The following is a 21,664-nucleotide window of genomic DNA, read 5'->3' on the forward strand; positions in this document are numbered from 1 at the left end:
GCCAACCCGAAAACAATGCCACCGGCGACTTCGTCAGCGGAGGCCTAACAATCTCTCGATATGATTGTAAACAGCCATCATTTTACACCCACACATCAGTCGTGCTGTCATGGATGGGGTCCTCGTCGGAAGACAAAGTAAACGCAGTAATTCTCAGGACGTGGAGTGAAATTTTGTATGAAGGTTAAGTTTATTCTTGATTGTGTCTAAAGCTTATGCATCGATGGCATGAAGGACAATGGCATTACAAGGCAAACGTCAACATATCAGCACAGTAAATAAATGGGATTTGAACCTCATGAGATCCCAGCCTCGTGAGAAAAGTTCTCACATGGGAATGCCAAACATGACCATCAGAAAAAGTAGGACTACACGTGGCCGTTCCTCGAAATGTCCGGATTTCTTGTGCGTTTGATCCGAAGACATCAAGGAGAAAGATCGAGCACTGCAGATACCCTTTGCCTTTCTCGTTAAACTTTTCGACTTGAGCCAAATTCTCAGAAGATTTCCATTCACAATGCTCCATTATACCCACTTCAAAAATCATATTTTAGTGTTTGGCAATGCACGAAACGTGCTGTTTCAACATGCAGATGGAAGAGATGCTTTTAAAAGGAGATGAGACAAACGCACCTGTCTTTCGGACAGCAATCCATTGAAGTTGTAATCACACGTTAATTCTTCGCCCGCCGACAAGTCTTTCAGAGCGAACAAGCCAAGGTGGACTACACCATTTACCGACCTAAAGATGTAAAGGAACAAAAGGTGATGACGAGTAGTGATCTGAAAAAAACTGCCAACAAAATCACATGACCATTCTTAGCTTGGTTAACTTCATCCTGACTTGGTTAACCTAATCTTAACTTGGCAAACCTAATGTTAGCTTGGTTAACCTAATCAACAAACGATGCGACTCTCAAAACCCTCTATAAGGCATCCCATGCATCTGTTATGTATTCTCTCCAAATAAAGCAACCTTAAGATTGGTGAAAGGTAAAGGTGGGGGTGGAGGGGAGAGGGTAAGAAAGGGAGTTTTCATACTCTAATGATCAACTCTGGAGGAAGTTAACAATAAATTCCTCCTCTTCATTATTTTCAGTGTATGGCAATCTTCATCTCGTCAAAATTGAAGTGTACAAGCATTGAGCTGGGACTCGGAACTTTATTGGCTAAACAAAAAAAATGCCTGGGTCCTTCTGGTTCATTTCTCAAATGGACATGAATAAACAAACAAAAAAAACAATAAACAAACATGTACTGCAGACAGCGGCCAGAACACTTCAATCAGATAAAAGACAATGGAGTGCTGTTTTCTTCAATTCCTTTGCCAACAATGCCTCTGTACAAAAATCCCATATTGAGAGTAAAAGCACATCCGGAATAGCCAAAGAAGGTAGCTCACCAACGCTGCATCTCACAGTTTGGCTTGCAGCTATGCCTGACAAAGTGGGCTTCGTTTCCAAGGCGACTGTTGTCAAGCACCAGGCTCCCATCCAGCTGCCAACAGCTCCTGTCGGCTCCTTCCTCGGCCAGCCGTGTCCTGTGATGGGCGGTGAAGCACAAAGCTATGAGAATACAACCCGTACCGTGCACTTAACCCATTACCGCGCAAGCACCGTGGTATGATGCACCGCAGCCTGGAGGACATAACTTACCGAAAGCTTGCCTCTGTGAGCACCTCGCCCAGGCACTCAAACAGGAAGGAGCCGGCGAGTGCCCCCTGTGCGATGCGCAGGCCACCAACGGTGCCCACTGGGATTGGCTCAAGACACCTCCGGGCATCGCGGTGTTGAAATCTCCGATTGCCACACAGCTCCCCACAAGGGCAGCTTTTACGAGAACACTCCACACGCGCGAGCCTGCCACACGATCATGAAAAGGTAGTGTGAGTACAGGCCTGCGAATAATTATATACTCGGCTGTAGCAACTATCGATAAGCTATCCAAGGTTCTCGAAGAGGCATTTATTGACGCAAACATAAATTCAAGAGGACTGTTAATCAAAGTTTATTAAGGTGTGTGCAAAGATGGAAAAATTTATCATAAATTGTGGTGAACTCTTTTTCTGTGTATTGAGACCACAGTGAGGATGAGGCGAGGAAGAGAAACCTTAATTGACGCGATTGAAGACATGTGTCAAGTTAACATGAATGGTTGATTTTTTTTCCTTCGCACAGTAAACCCCAAGTACCAAATTAATGAAATTTCCCCATATTCTTAAGAACCAGTCTGGTTTTACACAGTGTTGAAGATCCTTTAATTTGTTCACCTTGCCATCCACGACTATCAAGCCACCCATCCCACTCCCCTCCCCACAACCCCCCACTCCTTGTCATGCATCTCAGTATTCCATTTCTCCCTGAATAAACTTGAAAGCGATGCATTGAATCACATCCTCATTCAAGAATAAAATGTCCCACAAAATTTGTTTTCTTTTTAAGTGTCAGGCCTTTGCGTTGATATCCCAAATAAATTCCAAAGTCCTGCCTCCCACTCTGCAATGTTTCTGAGTTACGATCTCCATGGCACCTCCATGTCTTCATGAGTGTATGATTCATGGCGGAACAATGGGCTCTGTTTTTTGGAAATGTAGTCACATAAATCCTTGCGCTAATAAATATGCATTGCCGCCCCACCCCCACTCCCCTACATTCATTTTCTTGGGATCTGAAACAAGTGACCATGAATTTCAGGATGACGTACAAATATACCTCAACATCATATTTTCTACATCGAAAGTAATGAAAAACAAACATAAATGAACAACTAAATAAGAAAGCTTGAACAAGGCAGGCAAGGAGAGACCAGTTCAGCATGATTATTGCAATAACAGGGTGGAAGAGGAGTGGGGTTGGGGGTCCTTTGTTTAATCAAACCCAGCAAAGGAAAATGAAATTGTTTTGGGGTGGCAAGTTATATTGTAACTATTGTCAGATGCCAATGAATTTGTAAAACAAACAAAAAAAACACACACACACACACACACACACACACACACACACACACACACACACACACACACACACACACACACACACACACACACACACACACACACACACACACACACACACACACACACACACACACACTTTACAGCAACAATGTCACTCGAAGGAGAACTTTGAGCCTGTGCTTCTTGCCTCACGTCCCAATGTATCCGAAGGGAATAGGACTCACCATCTTGCCAAGAAGGGCTGCTGGCCAACTATCCAGTGGCTTGCAATCATGAAAGTACAGTGAAACACTGGGCCTTACAGTTGGACCATTTTATTACCCGCCCGAAGTATGTCGAAAGTATGTTCCGCATAATTATTTAGTTCAGTAATACAATGACTCGAACAACTGCAACAATGACTGTCTGATTTTTGTGGCCAAACAAAAAAAGGTCTCTATAAATGCCTCAATTACTCGTGCAAAACAGCTCCCATGGAGATTTCATCATTGCATGCAATTATACATTAATGCTTTCCAAATAGCCTGATCATTGCATAAAGTAGTCACCACTATTAATTCCATGCGATCAAAAGGTTGGTTTGCAGATGTATACATGAAGGGGCAGCCGCAAAACCAAAAGAGCACAAGTTTGATGTTTATAAAAGCAATTAGTCATGTCTCCTTGTTCAACTTACTACATGTACTACGGTACAGAATTCAAAATTCTCACAGAAACTTCGGTACTGACAGGGAATCAAGAGAGGGGAGTTGAAAAAGATCTCTCCTTAAAAATAAAGATAAAATCAAGCCATAACACATGGACAATTCTGCATTCTTTGTGAATAGCAGTCTTTGGCATGCATTTCTGTCTTTGGGTTTAATCAGTAAGACAGACTGCATTTAAATGCAGTGCTGGCCACCAGATGCTTATATAAGTATGTGACATCACATCACATGTGAGGTATTAGTACGAGAGAAAGATTATATATATATATATATATATATATATATATATATATATATATATATATATATATATATATATATATATATATATATGAGAAAGAGAGAAAGAGAGAAAGATTATATATATATATATATATATATATATATATATATATATATATATATATATATATATATATATATATATATATATATATATATATATATATATATATATATATATATATACATGTATATATATATGGAGAAAGAGGGAGAAAGAGGGAGAAAGAGGGAGGAAGAGGGAGAAAGAGGGAGAAAGAGGGAGAAAGAGGGAGAAAGAGGGAGAAAGGGGGAGAAAGGGGGAGAAAGGGGGAGAAAGGGGGAGAAAGAGGGAGAGAGAGGGATCGAGAGAGAGATCGAGACATATATATCGGTGAGTTCCTGTTTGGGGACTTTCCATGTGGATGGTGATATCTGCTGGTTTTTTTTTTTGTATACCTTGTCGAGGCTCGTTGCTCATTCACCTCACTAAAGCTGAGTTTTTTTTTAACCTTGACTCCTCCAGTTTTGTGTCATTTGTAAATTTGTTGCTGCTTCATCTCATTGAAAGGCCTTACTTGGATAGAAAATTTGCTTTCGCAAATCATTCCTGGATGTATTCCCAGGCATTCCGTTTCTATTTCCTCAACTTTTATCCTTTCATATTTTCTCTCCTCCTTTCAAAGACTCAGAACAAACAAACAAACAAACAAACAAGAAACTTTCTTTAATTTCACCTCATAACGATTCTCATTTCCATTGAATTTCCTTCTGCGACTGGTTCTATTTTCCCTCCACCCCTCTTCTCTCTAAATGAGATCTACATCAAATATATAAATGCTTCTTAAAAAAAAAAAAATTTAAAAATGCATTTCAACCCTTGGAGAAATATATTCATATATTTTTCCCCACAAATGCTGCACATGTTGTGCTTCGTCACCATGATATCCTACATGTCACTTCTTCTTCGAAAGGACAATTTTTCTGAGCCTTTTGCCTGCTCTGCAGCTCATCCAAAAACCTCCCCTGCAACACAACCCCCCTAACCCCGCTCATATCGTACAGCATTTCTCCATGCGTTTAAACAAGTTTTCTCATCCCCCATCCCACGATCTTCATCTCCATCTGTCAAAATTGGGAATACGGAATCAGGAAAAGCAACCACCACTACCCCGCCCTCTCAAAGATTCATGTCCCCCCTTTCTGCCTCCGACCTCACCACACCCCCTAAATGCTTCCCCCTCACATCACCCTCGAAAACCTTCACCCACACCCGACACACTCAAACCGTCCCCCGCACCCCACAAACTCAAACCGTCACCTGCAACCAACACACTCAAACCACCCCCGCACCCCACACACCCAAACCGTCCCCCACTCCCCACACTCAAACCGTCCCCCACACCCCACACACTCAAACCATCCCCCACACATTCAAACAATCCCCCACACCCCACACACCCAAACCGTCCCCCACTCCCCACACTCAAACCGTCCCCCACACCCCACACACTCAAACCGTCCCCCACACCCCACACACTCAAACCATCCCCGGCACCCCACACACTCAAATCGTCCCCTGCACGATGCACACTCAAACTGATCGCCGCACCCCACACACTCAAACCGTCCCCCACACACTCAAACCTTCCCCCTCTCCCACCCCCAAAGCCTCACCATTCCACCACAAAGCCTCTCCTCCCCATCCTACACCATCCCAATGCCTCCTCCTGCCCTATCTCTAACTATGTGAACCTCAAACATCAGAGGTCTTCGGTCCAACCTGACAAATCTCGCAATCCAGGCTGCTGCCAATAACCCAGATACCATCTGTTTAACTGAATCATTCCTCCCACAGGATGTCCCCGACTCCTTAGTGTCTCTCCCTGGTTACTGTCTCCTCCGATTTGATCGGCCTGACTCACGCCCCGGCGGTGGAGTTGTACTTTACATCAATAACTCAATTTCTCACTGCCCCTGCACTGAACTTACACCTCCCAACCCCCAGGAGTACCTCTGGCTAGAACTTCACCTCCACTCCCACCTCTTGCTCATCTGTGTGTTGCGCCGTCCTCCTAACAGTGATGATTACATACACACACACACACACACACACACACACACACACACACACACACACACACACACACACACACACACACACACACACACACACACACACACACACACACACACACACACACACACACACACACACACACACACACACACACACAAACCTTTCAGCATGCATCCCTCCTCCCTCTTCCTCATATTTGGCAATTTAAATTGTCACCAAGCAACTTGAATGGGTGTTGGCACCTCTCTCTCCAGTCATGACACTTCAGCAAAGGACTTCTGTGACTCCACGGCACTGACAATCTGTGAACTTTCGAACCTGGATTTCTCCAAATGGCAAATCCTCCCTCTGGACTTGGTGGTGACGAGCTTTTCCACAAATGTGTCCTGCTCTTCCTCTGCTCCAATGGGTTTATCTGATCATATGCTTGTGAAAGTCAACATCTCTCTGGCTATTTTGAGAGAACCCCATCAACACCAGCAAGTCTGGCATTTCACTCAAGCAGATTGGCAGGGACTGCAAGTAGCCATCTCTCTTCAGGACTGGTCTCCCACATCTCCCCGCCCCTGATGTTAACTCAGCCTGGGAATTATTCCACGGAAACATGTTCTCCCTCATGCACAGATTCATCCCATCTCATCTTTAATCATACCTTTCTTCCCACCCATGGTTCGCTGAATCCTGTGGCGAGGCAGTTGCTTTGAAACAACTTGCCCTCTCTTCTTGAAAGGCAAATCCAACAGAAGGGAATCTCAGTGCTTTCCAATAAGTCCACAACAAGTGGGTGTCCACTCTTAGGAGAGCCAGAAAACAACATTTCATAACCTCAATAATGAACTGTAAAACAAGTTTCCCTCCTCTAAAACTTGGTGGCACCTTATTAAGCCTGTCCCTGGTGTATGTGCCCCTTCCATCCATTCCCTCTCTTCAAATGGTACCACAGCAGACTCCACTCGTGAGAAGGCTGAATGCCTCAATTCTGTGTCTGATTCAAAATCCTGTGTCCCCAAACCCTCACATGCAGTACCTATTATTCCGTCATACCGAACTGCTTCTGGACTCTGTCTTTTGCACCTGAGAAGGTAGAGAAGGTTCATTGAACCCTCGACTCTGACTCTGTGACGAGACCGGCCGGCATCAGCTCACATGTCCTAAAAACCTGCTCTGCTGGTCTTGTACATCCGCTATCTGCACTTTTCACCATCATTTGCACTTGGTCATCTTCCATCGACTTAGAAATCTGTCAACATCACTGCACAACATAAAAAGGTGCAAAAACTGATCTCCTCAACTGAAAACCTATCAGCTCACCACCAATCATCAGCAAGGTCATGGAATCCATCATTACAGTTGATGTTAAAACCTTCCTTTTCTCCACCAACTTCATCTCAGATCACCAATTTGGTTTCAGACCAAGTTACTCCACCTTGGACATGATGCTTCTACTCACCCAACAATGGATAGAGGCCCACAATGTCAGACATGAGTTCAGGGCTGTTTCTCTGGATATATCTCATGCTTTTGATACAGTCTGACATCCTGCCTTGCTCTCCAAACTGTCTGCCGATGGCATCCAAGGACAACTCCACACATGGCTTCCTGACTCCCTCTACTCTCGTAGCCAACATGTGGCACTGAACGGATCCATGCATTTCTTATCACTGTCAAGGCTGGAGTGCCCCCAGGAAGTATTCTGGGCCTAGTCCTATTTCTCACCTTCATCAATGACGTCTGACTCTGGAAAATCCTCTTTTTTATTTTTACTAATGACTTTACACTTTGCCGTGACATCCCCCATCCTTCAGACAGTTTGGCTGCAGCCTCTTCCCTCTCTTTAGACCATGAAAAAAACATCACAAGCAGGTCAAAGACTTGGAATACGTCTTTCAATTCTGACAAATCTCACTCTCACTGTCTTTCTAGGAAAGAAGTGTCTGGACCCCCCCTCCCCCTGCCCCCCAATCGTCTTTCTGAACAATTCTCTTGAGGAGTTTGTCATTGAAACTACTGGGTCTCACTAACAGATATGATCTTTGTTGGACAAACCACATTTCAAAGTTTGTTTCCAAAGACAGCCACTGACGGAGCATCATCCATCATACAAAGCCTTTGGCACAGATGCACTCTGAATCACTTACAAGGCCTTCATCTGCAGCTTGATGGAGTACTGCTCTACCCTGTGGGTTGACTTCCCTGCCTCATATCTTGCTCAGCTTGACACTATGGAGACCAAGGCCTTCAAGATTATTGGTATCTCCTGCACTAAAGTTGAGTGTCTGGACCGATGACTTCACCAACTCAGACAGGTTGGTGGTGTCTCTGTCTTCCACCATCTCCTTTCTGGTTTTGCACCCACTGCTATTTCAGTGCTCCCCACCCCCCACCCCCCACCCCCCCCCCCACTCTCAACAGGTTTCTGCAGAGCTCACATGGTCCACCATCACTCCTTATCTCATAAAACTCCCCAAATCCAGGTACACTGCTCACCTCCACTATTTGTTGTTCTTTTTCCTGCCTGCTTGCCTGTAGAATCAACTTCCACATCCTCTTCAGTATCAATCTTCCCTCCAAGTCATCAAGACAGCTGTTCACTACCATCTCACATCGTCCCCAATCCAACACCATGATCTTTTCTACCCTTGTTAACCCCACCCAAATCCCTCCTAATTTTCCAGTTTTTCTTTCTCCATGCATGTGTTTTGCATCCTGTTTTTGTCTTTTATGTCCTGATCCGTTCAATGTACGAGCTCTTTCATGAGCCTCGACGATGTATCTAAAAAAGAAACATATATATGGCGAGAGAGAGAGAGAGAGAGAGAGAGAGAGAGAGAGAGAGAGAGAGAGAGAGAGAGAGAGAGAGAGAGAGAGAGAGAGAGAGAGAGAGAGAGAGAGAGAGAGAGAGAGAGAGAGAGAGAGAGAGAGAGAGAGAGAGAGAGAGAGAGAGAATCACGAATAAAGGTCAAAAGCAGGCAGCAGGAGGAATTTCCTCAGCTCATTTTATTACCTGTTAAGGCAATTGTGAGTGCAACCTTGAGCTCCAGACTCTGTTGGCTTCTTACACTTGCAGGGGACGGGCAGACGCCCCACAGGTGGTTTCACACCCACGTAGACATCTGCAAAAGTTGCACCATTACAGCAAGCAAGCTATTCCTGATTTTGCCAAAGAACAATTTCTGGCATTTGTAGTTATTTTTTTTTCTTTTTTCCACACAGCTCAATGCCAGGTTCCAATGGAACGAGAATGAAACATCTTTCGACACGGGATCTTGTTATCCTATTTGCCCCGTTAAGGCAAGCAGATAACCATGTAAGCCAAGGGAGAACTTTGAAAGCTGGGAATTACAGCAGGGAATGTGTGCTCAGCTTTATCGGCAACTGTCTCAGAAAGCGGTTGATAGTTACGCGATGGCGGCTCCTGCCGAAAGTACGGCTGGCAATGCAGAACTCGACAATCGGATAGCCACGACTTCAACAGGGAAACATTACTCCACGTCGAGGCTGTCATGCACTTACTTGATTTTATCCTTCTGTACATTGGCAATTCAGGATTCTTGCATACCTATGAGGGATAGATCAGAAAAGGCATTCTTACAAAAGTGCTGAGAGCATGATCACATTAGCATAGTCTTGTACCTAAAAGACATTACTTTATCGTTACTTAAAGTTGAATCTATGGCGCTGAACGACAAAAGAAGATAAATGTTCGTATTATTTATCCATATCAATGTCAATATTGAAAGATATGACCGACGTCGTTTTGTGAATCAATACAACTTGGTGGATATTTTTGATACAAAAAGGTAGGCGATTTGAATGCTTCTCGGAAGATGGTCTGAGGGTATGTTTTTAGTCCGCAAGGTGTATGAAACTGCGTGTTCTGTGAAGTCGAAGCAGAAGCATTCAAGCTGGACGGAGATGAATTCGACTCGGCCAAAGACAACTCCGAAAATCCCTGGAGTACCCTTAATATAATCTCCCTTCAGAAATACCATTGCCCAAGCTCATCTCTTTCCTTTGATCCACACGACTTTAATTTTACTTCACTATCTTTTTATTAATCTATTTCCTATTTGTAATTTAACGGCAGTCGGAAGAAGAATACGGTGACACATTTGGTGGCATTGTATCGTGACGTGGATCTCGTGCTAGTTGTTCTTCATGCATCGTATGTCCCTGTGAATTGGGAATTGCGTCAACATAACACATCTGTCAGTGAATTGTGTTAGTTCCTATGGTCCATCCACAAGGCAAGACAATATAGGTAAAATGGCATGTCCTGACTTTACAACAGCTGTGACACCAATCAATCATTCTAGTCCAGCAGAGTTCAGTGCTGGATAGCTTTGTGGTGTACAAACTTGCATTTCACCTGCTGGGGTAAAACTGGGGGAGAGGCATCAATTGTGCGCTGAGCATTGGAAGTATGTTAAGCTGGAAGACCCATCGGCCAGCACAGGTCATTAGTGAACGTTGAGGAGCACACGATGTCTTGTATAAAAATAGGCGAGTTATCGCTGGTATCTTCGCCAGATTCCAAATTCCTACCGCCTTCAGTTGGATATCAGGTCTGGCCAGCCAGTTCATTAAGAACCTAGACCAAAAACATTCCCCAGCCCACCCCACAAGAAGATGAGAATAATTATGGCCATTAAAGAAGCAGCAGCAGCAGCAATGGTGGTAGTAGTAGCAGTACAGACTTGCAGCACGTCTGTCCTGCAGGTCGCATTTACTTTTTGATGGGAGTCTGAGTTTCCATCGTGGGTCAGGATGACCTTGGAAATTGATGCCAATTGCATTACGCATGACTCATTCTGTCCAAGACAAAGTATAATTCAGGTTGTTGGGCTGACAGGCCAAAGGATATTGGATTCAGGTCATTTCAATATTGAGTACAGTTTGTGAGTAAAGCTAAATTGTTTACACTAGCGTGGATCAGCACACCTTGTGCGCCTCAACACACATCGCTGCAGAGGCATAGGCATCTTTGACCATGCCCGCTTTCTCCGAGAGTGAAGGAATGGGGGCGGGGGGGGTGGGTGTGGGTTAGTGGGGGTGATGGTGGATCGAGGACTATATTTGTGATGGTTTTAAAAGTCACAAATATACAGAACATTCATAACCATGTATGTTTGCTCCATTATAATAAGATATTGCTAAAAATATTTTTTGCTTTTTTAAACAAATTCTTGCTTTTCATGAGTTTCAGATATAAAATGAAAAGTTATCTCACATCCAGTACATTGCATTTTCAAACATTTCTGGAGAAAATTTCCATTAAATTTTGATTACCAGAATAAACAAAAGACTTCCAAGATAAAAAGGTATCATAGATCTGAAAAGTATTTTGGATCTGAAATGGGCATATTATTAACTCGAAAGGCAAAACAGAAAAGAGCAAACATTACAAAACCTAATAAGCAAATATGATCACGTATGTACCCAAGCAAAATGCAATAACAAAGCATACACAGCATAGTGTTTGTTTTCAAGGAGAGACATCATCATCTACATCCAAAATGACCACAGGCTGTCCCTATGGCCCCTTGCCTTCCTTATTCACGTCTTCATGTCTCCACAAAATTGGTGAATCCACTCATTATGCCAATAATATGTGGACTATTTTGGAGCTTTTGATTTGGACCTTACCCTAACCCTAACATTGAGAGCTTTGGATTATACAGTAAGCAGGTATGAAGTAAGGGCACCAGCCCATATGGGAGAGCAGCACTCCATGACATTATGCAGCAAGGCCTTGTAGGCTGTGAGAAGTTCTGGTTTACTAAGGAAAGACTGGGCATGGCTGAGAATGCCAAATTGTGGTTAGCTTTTGGGGCCAGCTTTGATGTATGGTCTGCCGATGTCAAAGCCCAGAAGTTTGAGAAGCTGAACTTCTTCCAGGAGATTGATTGTGGAAATAATTATGTGGGTTCGTTTTTACAATATTTCTGGAGACAGGGTGAGAATGCGAGATTTGCCTGTATCAAAAGAGATTTATATTTCTTCAGAAAGTCAAGGCTCATGGTAGAGATAGAACAAGAGGAATAGTAGAAAGAGGGTGGTTTGGGGGGGGGGGCACAAACGGCAGGGTTGAAGGATAAAATAGAGGGAAACTTGGACAAATAAGGGATGTGCGAAGGAAAGAGGGGCAAACAACGATGCATGAAGTGACAAGATTGATACAGAAGCAAACTCTTAGGAAGGAAAAACTGGAAATTTGGAGGAGGTGGGCTTGGGGGTAGGAAAGGGGGGTTGACGCGGGTAGAAAACATTATGGATTTAGATGGGATTGATGGTGGTGAGCAGCTATCTTGTGGACCTGGAGGGCAGAAAGAGATTGAAGAGAATGTGGATGTTGGTTTCATAGATGGGAACAAAAAGAGGAACAAATGAGTGGTGGTGAGATTTTAGGAGTTTCACTGTTTGCACCTTGCAAAAGCCTGGGGGGGGGGGGGGCACAGGAAAAGGGAAGGGTGCAAGAACAGAAGGGAAGCAGTATAAGACAGAAAGACCACCGACCTCTCTGCGTTGATAAAGTGATAGGCCCATAGACTGTTTCATCACGGGAGATTCCAACGAAGTTGAAGGACTTGGTTTTTGCGGCGTCAAGCTAAGCAAGGTGTGAGGCAGGGAAGACAGCCCAGAGGTGGGAGGACTATTCCATCCAGCTGCGGATGAAGGCCTTGTAGGTGGATAGGACGATAGGTGTGTCAAGGAAGGACAATTTGTACGACGGAGGATGCCCATTAGGCGATTGGCTTTGGAAAGAAGGGTATAGGAGAGGATGCATGGGGTGGATAAGATGGATGCCGAAGCAGATTCTCAGGAAGGAAAAGCTGGAAATTTGGAAGTAGGTGGGCTTGGAGTGGGGTCAAGTCAAACATAATTATCCAAAATTTATTGTTAATGTAGGACTTAAGAAAAGTAACAAAATACATTTTCTTTTATTAGTATTGTCTGTTCCTCAAGGGACAGGAAAGCTATTGTAATTGGTCTATGTGTCAGTGAGTGTGAAAGTGTGTCAGTGTATGTCTGGATGCCAATCAAATTTAATGCAGATCATTCCTTCTCAAATTGAACGTAATCTACGTGCCTTGGGTGTTCGGTGACACTCAAAGTTGTCTACCTTAACCATAACAAGTGAAAAAACACAAATGTAGATATTCTGTGCAGCATGTACAGTCACAGCAAATCGTTTTTTGATAACATTCACAACATTTGCAGTCAACCTCAGAACCACGGGCTTGACTGACACATCCTGGCAGCCTTCAGCACAGTTCAACATAGTTGTCTAATTTAACCACAAGTTGAGTTCATGCCTTGAATGTGGATTATGTCCAAGTTAAACATACTATTCTTGATGGTGTGTTTGTCTGCACCGCCGGTGGTTAGACGTGCGCTGAAAGGCCTCCTGGCTCGAATAGAGCGCCCGACCAGCCATAGTGCGGCGCAGTTCGCCAAAGTTGTCGTACTTAAGCAACAAATATCATTTTAATGTGTATTTTAAATACAAGTTCGTGTTACACCTTGCATGTGAAATGTGTCAGAGTTAGCCACACCATGACCATTTTCCTGAGGGTGTGTTTGCTTGCACCGAGATTTACCTTAATCTATATCTTTCATTCTAACTCGCTTAAAAAAAAAACACATGACATCACATGCACGCAGCTTTGCAGGCAATGAAATGGGGTTATAAATTTTGCATCTAAAACATCTAAACATATGATGAATTATAAAAATGTCATTTTTATTAATATATAAGGTGGTCACACTCAGTGGTTTGTTTTGTGAAAAGGTTCACCGAGACAAATACCCTGGCGAGCCCCTTTATCGTTAAAAGGTCCGTCTTGTTTCTGCAATGTCGAAGGCTGATGGTTAAGCTTATACACATAAGGAGACATCCGTGTAGCTTTACACGGATTACAAATACATCAGGAGAAAACGGACAAATCAAAACCTCACACGGATCAAGTAAGTTTGTTTCTTTGACGTTTTAACTAGAAGTTTGTAACACTGCTCGTTCATAATAACATTAGGAGGTTTTCCATTCATGCACAATGTTTGAGTCGGTCTATTAACTCACCTGATTGTCATTTAAATTCCCCTTTGTATCATTTTTATCCTTCTGATGCCTTCCTGTGGGTAAAAAAAGAAATGAGATGTAATTATATGCTTCAATCAACACATTGAAAATAATTTAATACTGCACGCATTCGCTTTTAGAAAATTCAACGGTGCTTGAATGTATCATTATATTGTGAGTAAAAACATTACTTATAGCTTGCAGCTAATTGTGGTACATATTAGACACAAATGCTCAGATGTCTGACAAAAGAAAAGCTTCGAGTAATTTATAACAAATGGTTTGATTATCACTGCTCATTCATCTTAAACAAACATATTGTAATGCAATATAACCCTTCGTTATAAGGAAAACCACCTCAAGTACACACAAGGGTGAGCTTTGCAAATATCGAATTATATTACAAGTTGGTATGTGTTTTGTAAACAATGCCCTGCACCTCTCAAGATCCACATTGACTCGCTGGATGTGCCGTGCGCATGGGTGCAGATTATGTCTTTTTGGAACAACAAAGCTGCTCTGTAATCCAATATGTAATGGCAATTCAAACACTATGCGTTTTTTTTAAAACTGAAAACTAACAATATAATCGAGCATAAAATGGACCAATGAACCCGGAGGTGTAATGGTGAGAGAGAGTCTGCTCCGAGTCTGGGAGGTTGGCGGTTCAAACCTAGACTGAATCGTAGCAAAGACTGAAAATGGTACGTGCTGCTTCCTGCCTTGACGTTCAGCATTGAGAAGGTTAAGAGCACGGACAATCCCCATAGGTTGGCATCCATGGGGAGGAGGAAATTCCTCTTGAGGAAATGACCCACCAAGTGCAGTGAGAAAGGTGGTGCCATTGTTGTGACGTCGCTCGTACCCAGAGCACCCCAGGAAGTGACAGCACTTCCCCGAAGCTCACTGACTGTGTTTGTCTTGTCCAGCAGTCTTCTGTTGTGTCACGTATGTTCTGTATGGCCGTGTGTGTGTGTGTGTGTGGCAGCTCCACTACGAGTCTTAGCACATGTAAAAGTAAAAAAGAAAAAAGTCCGATATCAGCTTCACGGCAATAATGCACTGCACGTACTAGCCCCATCGACTGCACTATTACCTGCAGAAAGAACAGAAAAAATGAGATAGGAAGGAGGATGACAAGAATAAGTCTGATTATGAAATAATCATGAAATGTTTATTTTTCTGAAACGGTCAACAGTTGTCAAAAAAAAAATCTCATCTCATTTTGGAGTACGTATTCGAGACAGGATGGTGACGAAACATGACAGGCCAAGTTTGGGTCTAACTCAAAGAAAATAGCAAAGCAATGTTGGAGCCGCAAATGTGCTTTATCAAAACAAACGACCTGCAATGGCATGCAACGACTTACAGGGAATGAAAAAAAAACCCCAAAAGGACACGAGGATATATTTGTGCACGGGCATTGTGCACACATAAGGAAATATTTCATGCATATCCCAAGACATTTGCAGTTAATTTATAACCAAAGCTACTCAAGGTCATTGTTACTAGCTTAATCTGTTTTGCATGTGTACATTTTGGAATGCCTTGCACTTTCAAAAACAGTGTTTAACCCCTGTACTGCTGAAAATACTCCCCAAGTCTCAGTTTGAAGAGTGCACAATTTTGCCATGCTCTCGGAATGCCTCCATTTTTCATTCGTAAGACGTTGGTGGGATAAAATGCTCTCATCTGCAGGGCCAGGGTTGAAGAATTGTGCAGTTATGTCCTCTCCACACGACGGGAGGGAACCCATACCACCATTTTGCGTGCCATCAATTTGTCTGGCCAGCCATCAAGATGCCGTGAATCAAGATGAAAGGAAAATCGTAGGATTATACACTTAATGACATCTTGATTGTACATGGCTTTGAGCTAAGCTCATCTGTTTCTTTTTTTTTTTTTTTTTTTTTTTTTGTATACCTTGGTCGAGGCTCGTATGAGAGCTAACACACAACTCACAGCAAGGAGGCATGAGACAAGAGGGGCGGGAGTGGAAGGGACAAAACATTGGGGAACAGACACAGGTGAACTGTGGAAGGGAGAGGGATGGGGATGGGACGGGGAACATGGCGAGGGGAAGATGGACATTAAAGGGACTTTCAGGAAGGAAAGCAGGAGAATTGAAGGAAGTGGGCTTGGGTGGATTATCGGGGGTAGAAAAGATCGAGGATTTGGATGGGGGAAGATAAGAGGTGGTGGTGAACAGCTGTTTTGAAAGCCTGGAGGGAAGAATGGGAAAGAATAGAGTGAGGAAGTTTATTCCAAAGGCGGGAAAAAAGAGGAATGAAAGAGTGAAGATGAGCAGTGATTCGTGATTTTGGTAGTTTTACCAGAAGGGGGTTGTTGGCGGACCTTGAGCGCCCTGTGGAAATGTGGTTGGGACAAATCACAGAGAGAGCAGGGGGCAAGGCTGGAGAGGAGTCGGTAGAAGACAGAAAGACCACCGACCAACCTGCGGTGATTGAGTGAGAGGCCCAAAGACTCAGCTTCATTGCGGGAGATGCCAATGATCTTAAAAGCCCTGGTTTCGACAGCGTGAAGTCGAGAAAGGTGGGAGGCAGGAGCACCAGCCCAGAGGGGAGAGCAGTACTCCATCAGGCTACGGACAAAAGCTTTGTAAGTGGTCAGGAGCTCAAGAGGGCCGAGGAAGGACTTTGCACGACGGAGGATTCCCAGTCGGCGACTGGCTTTTGAGGCAAGGTTGGAAATGTGACTTTCCCAGGAAAGGTCATGGCAGATAGTGAGACCCAGAAGCTTGAAAGAAAAGACTTCTTCCAGAGGATTGTTGAGAAAGTGGATGGGGGGTTTTGTAAACGGTCCTTTCGAAGAGACATAGTGAGAGTGTGAGATTTGTCTGGATTGAAAGACATGTTCCACGTGTTGGACCAGTTTGTGATTTTATCCAGATCTGCAGTGAGCGAAGAAGCTGCTGCTTGCCGGTCTGAGGGATGACAGATGGTACGGCAGAGGGTGGAGTCATCGGCAAAGAGAAATAGAGGATTTTCCAGAGAGTCCGAGAGATCATTGATGAAAACCAGAAAAAGAACAGGGCCCAGAACGCTACCTTGAGGAACTCCAGCCTGCACAGGAAGAGGGGATGAAAGAACTCCATTTAGGGCCACACGTTGACTGCGACAGGAGAGGAAGTCTGCGAGCCATGAGTGGAGATGGCCTTGAATACCATGGGAAGAGAGTTTGGTGAGTAGGGCAGGGTGCCAGGGTGTTTCATTGTCTTTTACAACGTTGCCATCTATCGCTCTTTGACTTTTAAAGCATACAAACTTCATTTGACCTTTACAACCCGTTGACAGATAATGACGTCAGATAAAGCAGAAATATACTCTTTTTCGTATGCAAAGTCAAAGCTCGTGGAAGAGCGAGAACACTGAATGGACCAGGATGCAACAGAACAAAATACCCCCGTATGGGGGTGACGGTCATCTCTATAATGTTTTTACTATCATAATCAATGAAGCGTTGCCAGATATCTCCTAAAATGACAGACGAGATAGGTTTGAAAATGGCAACTTTCACAACTTTCGTCACCTCGTGACCTTGACCCTGACCTCAAATCCGGGAAAACATATGTCGTTGGGTATCACTCATCGGCCTCTACCCACATACCAAATTTCATCAAGATCGGAAGTAAAACGTTTTCTTTGTACCGGGAGGTGTTTTTGACCATCTTCCAGGTTACATGGCGGCCAAACGGGACGGAAATTCAAAAATCTGTCCAGTTAGATACAAGATAATATTTTTACAGCACGTGCGCTGTATACAATTGCACCGAGTTTGAAATGTCCCCGGCATCGTCTCCCACGTCTCCGGTGTCCCCCCCCCACCCCCACGTGCCTCAAGACAGCCAATGATGGCCGTCCGGTAGATGCAGTGCGTAACCTCGACGGAAATACCCGAGTATTTCAATGGAAATTTGTGAAACTAATGTGTTATATTTGTGAAAACCATTTAATTTATTGCTTGATGGAAAAAAACGAAGAAACGCTCCCCCCTCATGTATGAACGAACGAAAGACGTCACTTCCGCCCACCATCGCATTTTGCGCCGATCGCCGAATGCTAAAAGCTAAGTTCTTCTTATGCTATCATTCTTTTGCGGTCCCCTGCCACGCTGTATCGAATTTGTGAAAGTAATGTATTATATATGTGAAAACCATTTAATTTATTGCTTGACGGAAAAAAAACGAAGAAACGCGCCCCTAATGTACGAACGAACGAAAGACGTCACTTCCGCCCACCATCGCATTTCGCGCTGAGCGCCGAATGCTGAAAGCTAAGTTCTTCTTATGCTATCATTCTTTTGCGGTCCCCTGCCAAGCTGTATCGAACGATTTCATTCCTTCTGTTATATATAAAGGTGCTTATCACAATAATAACAAGATTTTTACATTTCAAATATTAAGTACACTTTTTAATTGTTTTTCAACTGAAAAAGCATAAATTGCATATTTTAACATTAGTGTACTCATTTGCTTCACTACACGCACTGTATTGAAGGATTTCGCTTGTTTTACTATCATAATCAATAAACAGTTTTCGAATATCTTGTAGAATGGCAGACTAGATCGGTTTTGAAAATGGCGATTTTTATAACTTACGTGACCTCGTGACCTTGACCCTGAGCTTGAACCCAGACAAAAGTTAAATCGTTGTGCAACACTCATCGACCTCTACCCACATACTAAGTTTCATCGAGATCGGAAAGAAAAATTGTTGACGGACGGACGGACATTTGGTCCGGCTTTATTAGGTCTTCTCGGTAGAGATTCCCAGAGAGAGAGAGAGGGAGAGAGGGAGAGAGGGAGAGAGGGAGAGAGGGAGAGAGGGAGAGAGGGAGAGAGGGAGAGAGGGAGAGAGGGAGAGAGGGAGAGAGGGAGAGAGGGAGAGAGGGAGAGAGGGAGAGAGGGAGAGAGGGAGAGAGGGAGAGAGGGAGAGAGGGAGAGAGAGAGAGAGAGAGAGAGAGAGAGAGAGAGAGAGAGAGAGAGAGAGAGAGAGAGAGAGAGAGAGAGAGAGAGAGAGAGAGAGAGAGAGAGCGAGAGAGAGAGAGAGAGAGAGAGAGAGAGAGATAGTGATCAACAGCAGGGTTGAAGGACAAAATAGAGAGAGACTTGGACAAATAAGGGAAGTGGGAAGGAGGGGTAGTGGAGGATGCACGGGATGGACAAGATGGGTACAGCGAAGCACTTATAAGTTTGTTTTCTTTATCACTACATTTAATTAATTGTGTTAACACTAAAGCAATTGAATACTATAAGTTGTTTTTCCCCCTATACGTTTAAAGTGCAGGTGATGCAGATGCTATTTGTCAAATAATCACCATTACTGGACATTAAGAACATCAAAGTAATTTGGTGGTTTACCAATTTTCATTGTTCACACAAACAATGACTAATTGCTCATCAAAGTCCAATTTATTTTGTGTGGCAGCAATGAAGGGGTGCCAAAAAAGGCATGATATCACAGGTAGGTTGTATCTCCACTGCTAGCTACAGATGGTGGTGCATGAAAGGTGGACAGTTATTTGAGGGACAAACATAGTTGTAATGGGGGGGGTGGGGGTAAAGAGAGGGCATAATAATGTTTGTTGCCATGGCAACACAATTCATGACTGTTGGACAAATTAAAAAAAACAGGATTGGCTGTACAAAGATTGTGGCAAATCTTTCATTCTTTGATCACGATTCCAGGAATGGAACAAATGAATATAGTTCTGAGAGACGGCAGGGTCAAAAAGTCTAAATTAGCTATTTGAAAAGCCATTTAGTGCGAAAGTTGCTGGATAATGTATAGCCTATTATAAGGCATGAAAGGACAGTTAGTGCATGGGTCAGGAATTACACCAGTAAGCAAAACAGAGACTAATTTGTGGAATGAATTAGCTTCTTAATAAGCCAATACGGGGAGCAGGTCACATGCATTAATGACACATGGGGTAACAAGAGAGGCTAAAACATTAAAATACAATTTTGCACCAAAATTAAATAATTGTGTTTAAGAAAGAAAAGCACTTACGTGGGAAGTTGTGATAATTAAGTGCATGACTACAAGCCCTGAACTTCCCCTCCGAAAAAAAAAAAAAAATCAACGTTATTACATACTAGGTGTGATGGATCTCCCCCACACACATAACATATGGAGAAAACTCCTTAAAGGAAGAAAAATTAAGACAAAAATGCAGGAATGAAAGAAGAGAAGGAATAAGAGGTATGTGAATAATACAGAGGCAGAAATAAAGAGGAGGCAGCAGAAGAGTAGGAGCAGAAGAGGAGGAGTTAACTGGGGGGGGGGAGGTACCTCGCCGCAGGTCGACTTCAGACACGAACCGCTTAAGCGGCTCGTTCCGTGCTGCAGGGATAACCGAGCGGAGTTATCGTCGACCTCGACGGTTCAGATTACTTATCGGGTGTTTCAACCCACTACCAATCCCTTACGTGATGCAAGATGGAACTTTCAACGGGGGAAAGGGCACAACGAAACGGGAAAACAGTTCAACAAGCAAGCACAATTATTTCACACACACAGGGCAAGCACGTATTTACAGCCATACAAAAATGCACATATAACAGTTAAGACAATAAAAGCAACGCAGAGCTACAACCGAATAAAAGGCAATTATTTACAGCACACTTATACAGGTTTACTTACAAGATTGGCGCCACACATACATTTACACAAAAAGCAAAGAAAACACAAGCCACCCTCACAGGAAAGGAGGCAGACAGGTCCGTGGACCAAATGAATGTGTAACCTGGGTGATCGGCCAGGTCCACGAGACCGAAGGGGTCTTACTCACACCCTCGTGGCGCGATGGCGGGCTAGCCGCAATGTCCGCGTTACGTGCTAGACTCCGTGGCCCTGGTATGGTCGGTGAGCTCCTCCAGGCGTGCGTCGTGCAGGCACCACGGTTGGGTTGGGGAACGGACAGGGTTACCGGTGCTATCTCAGCGCGGATGGGGGGGGGGGGAAATTGTTGATGCTCGGGGTCGGGAGAGGGGAATGGCGGACGCTCCGTCCAGCTAGCGGGGTCCCGGGACCGCACCTGACTCCGGCAAACTCTCGCCCCTGAGCCCTCCTCTGCGTCCCTGCTCCACTCCACGACTCGTCCCTCGACCTCCACTCCGAACTCCGCCCCCTTTGCCGTCCGATCCCCACAAACACACGCCTCAGACTTCACGACTTCCGACCGGTGCCACTTTCTGAACACACGAGCTGGACACCTTTCTGGACACGTTTCTTCACACTCCTTCCTGGACACACACCCGAGCTGCGTCGTGCTCGCATCTTTTATAGACCGGGGGAGGAGCCTGTATGCAGATTCGCGGATCAAAACACGCTTGGAGGCGGGGCCATGCCACCCGATGTTCAGCCATTGGTTGGGCAAAAAGGGGCGTGTAGCCTTCCTGATCCGTTTTCCTCTCCTGAAGGGAATGCATTCACAGCGGGTTCGGAGGCGGGGCCATGCCACCCGATGTTCAGTCATTGGATGGAAGAAAAGGGGCGTGAAGCCTTCCTGATCCGTTTTCCTCTCCGAAAGGGAACGCATTCGTACCCGCAGCTCGA

The 21,664-nt window shown here is 44.2% G+C and overlaps 1 protein-coding gene across 6 annotated transcripts in view; it reads right to left on the reverse strand.

Annotated features, from left to right (window-relative positions):
* The window catches only part of LOC147016985 (histone-lysine N-methyltransferase ASH1L-like), a 298,948-nt gene that overhangs the window by 104,320 nt on the left and 172,964 nt on the right, over nucleotides 1-21,664 (reverse strand). For all 6 annotated transcript variants that reach the window (XR_015049297.1, XM_085846304.1, XM_085846302.1 and 3 more), the window contains exons 6-11: nucleotides 14,085-14,137; nucleotides 9,518-9,563; nucleotides 9,009-9,117; nucleotides 1,656-1,859; nucleotides 1,403-1,540; nucleotides 634-742 (exon numbers count right to left, since the gene is read on the reverse strand). Coding sequence is in view for 5 of the 6 variants with exons in the window: in XM_085846304.1 (XP_085702430.1) it covers nucleotides 634-742; nucleotides 1,403-1,540; nucleotides 1,656-1,859; nucleotides 9,009-9,117; nucleotides 9,518-9,563; nucleotides 14,085-14,137 (659 nt within the window). In the remaining variant the exon portion in view is untranslated. The remainder of the gene's footprint in view (nucleotides 1-633; nucleotides 743-1,402; nucleotides 1,541-1,655; nucleotides 1,860-9,008; nucleotides 9,118-9,517; nucleotides 9,564-14,084; nucleotides 14,138-21,664) is intronic.

The sequence above is a fragment of the Eptatretus burgeri genome, chromosome 11, assembly GCF_056783735.1.
Source record: "Eptatretus burgeri isolate ZD-2024b chromosome 11, Ebu_testis_v1, whole genome shotgun sequence".
NCBI classification, from domain to species: Eukaryota; Metazoa; Chordata; class Myxini; order Myxiniformes; family Myxinidae; genus Eptatretus; species Eptatretus burgeri.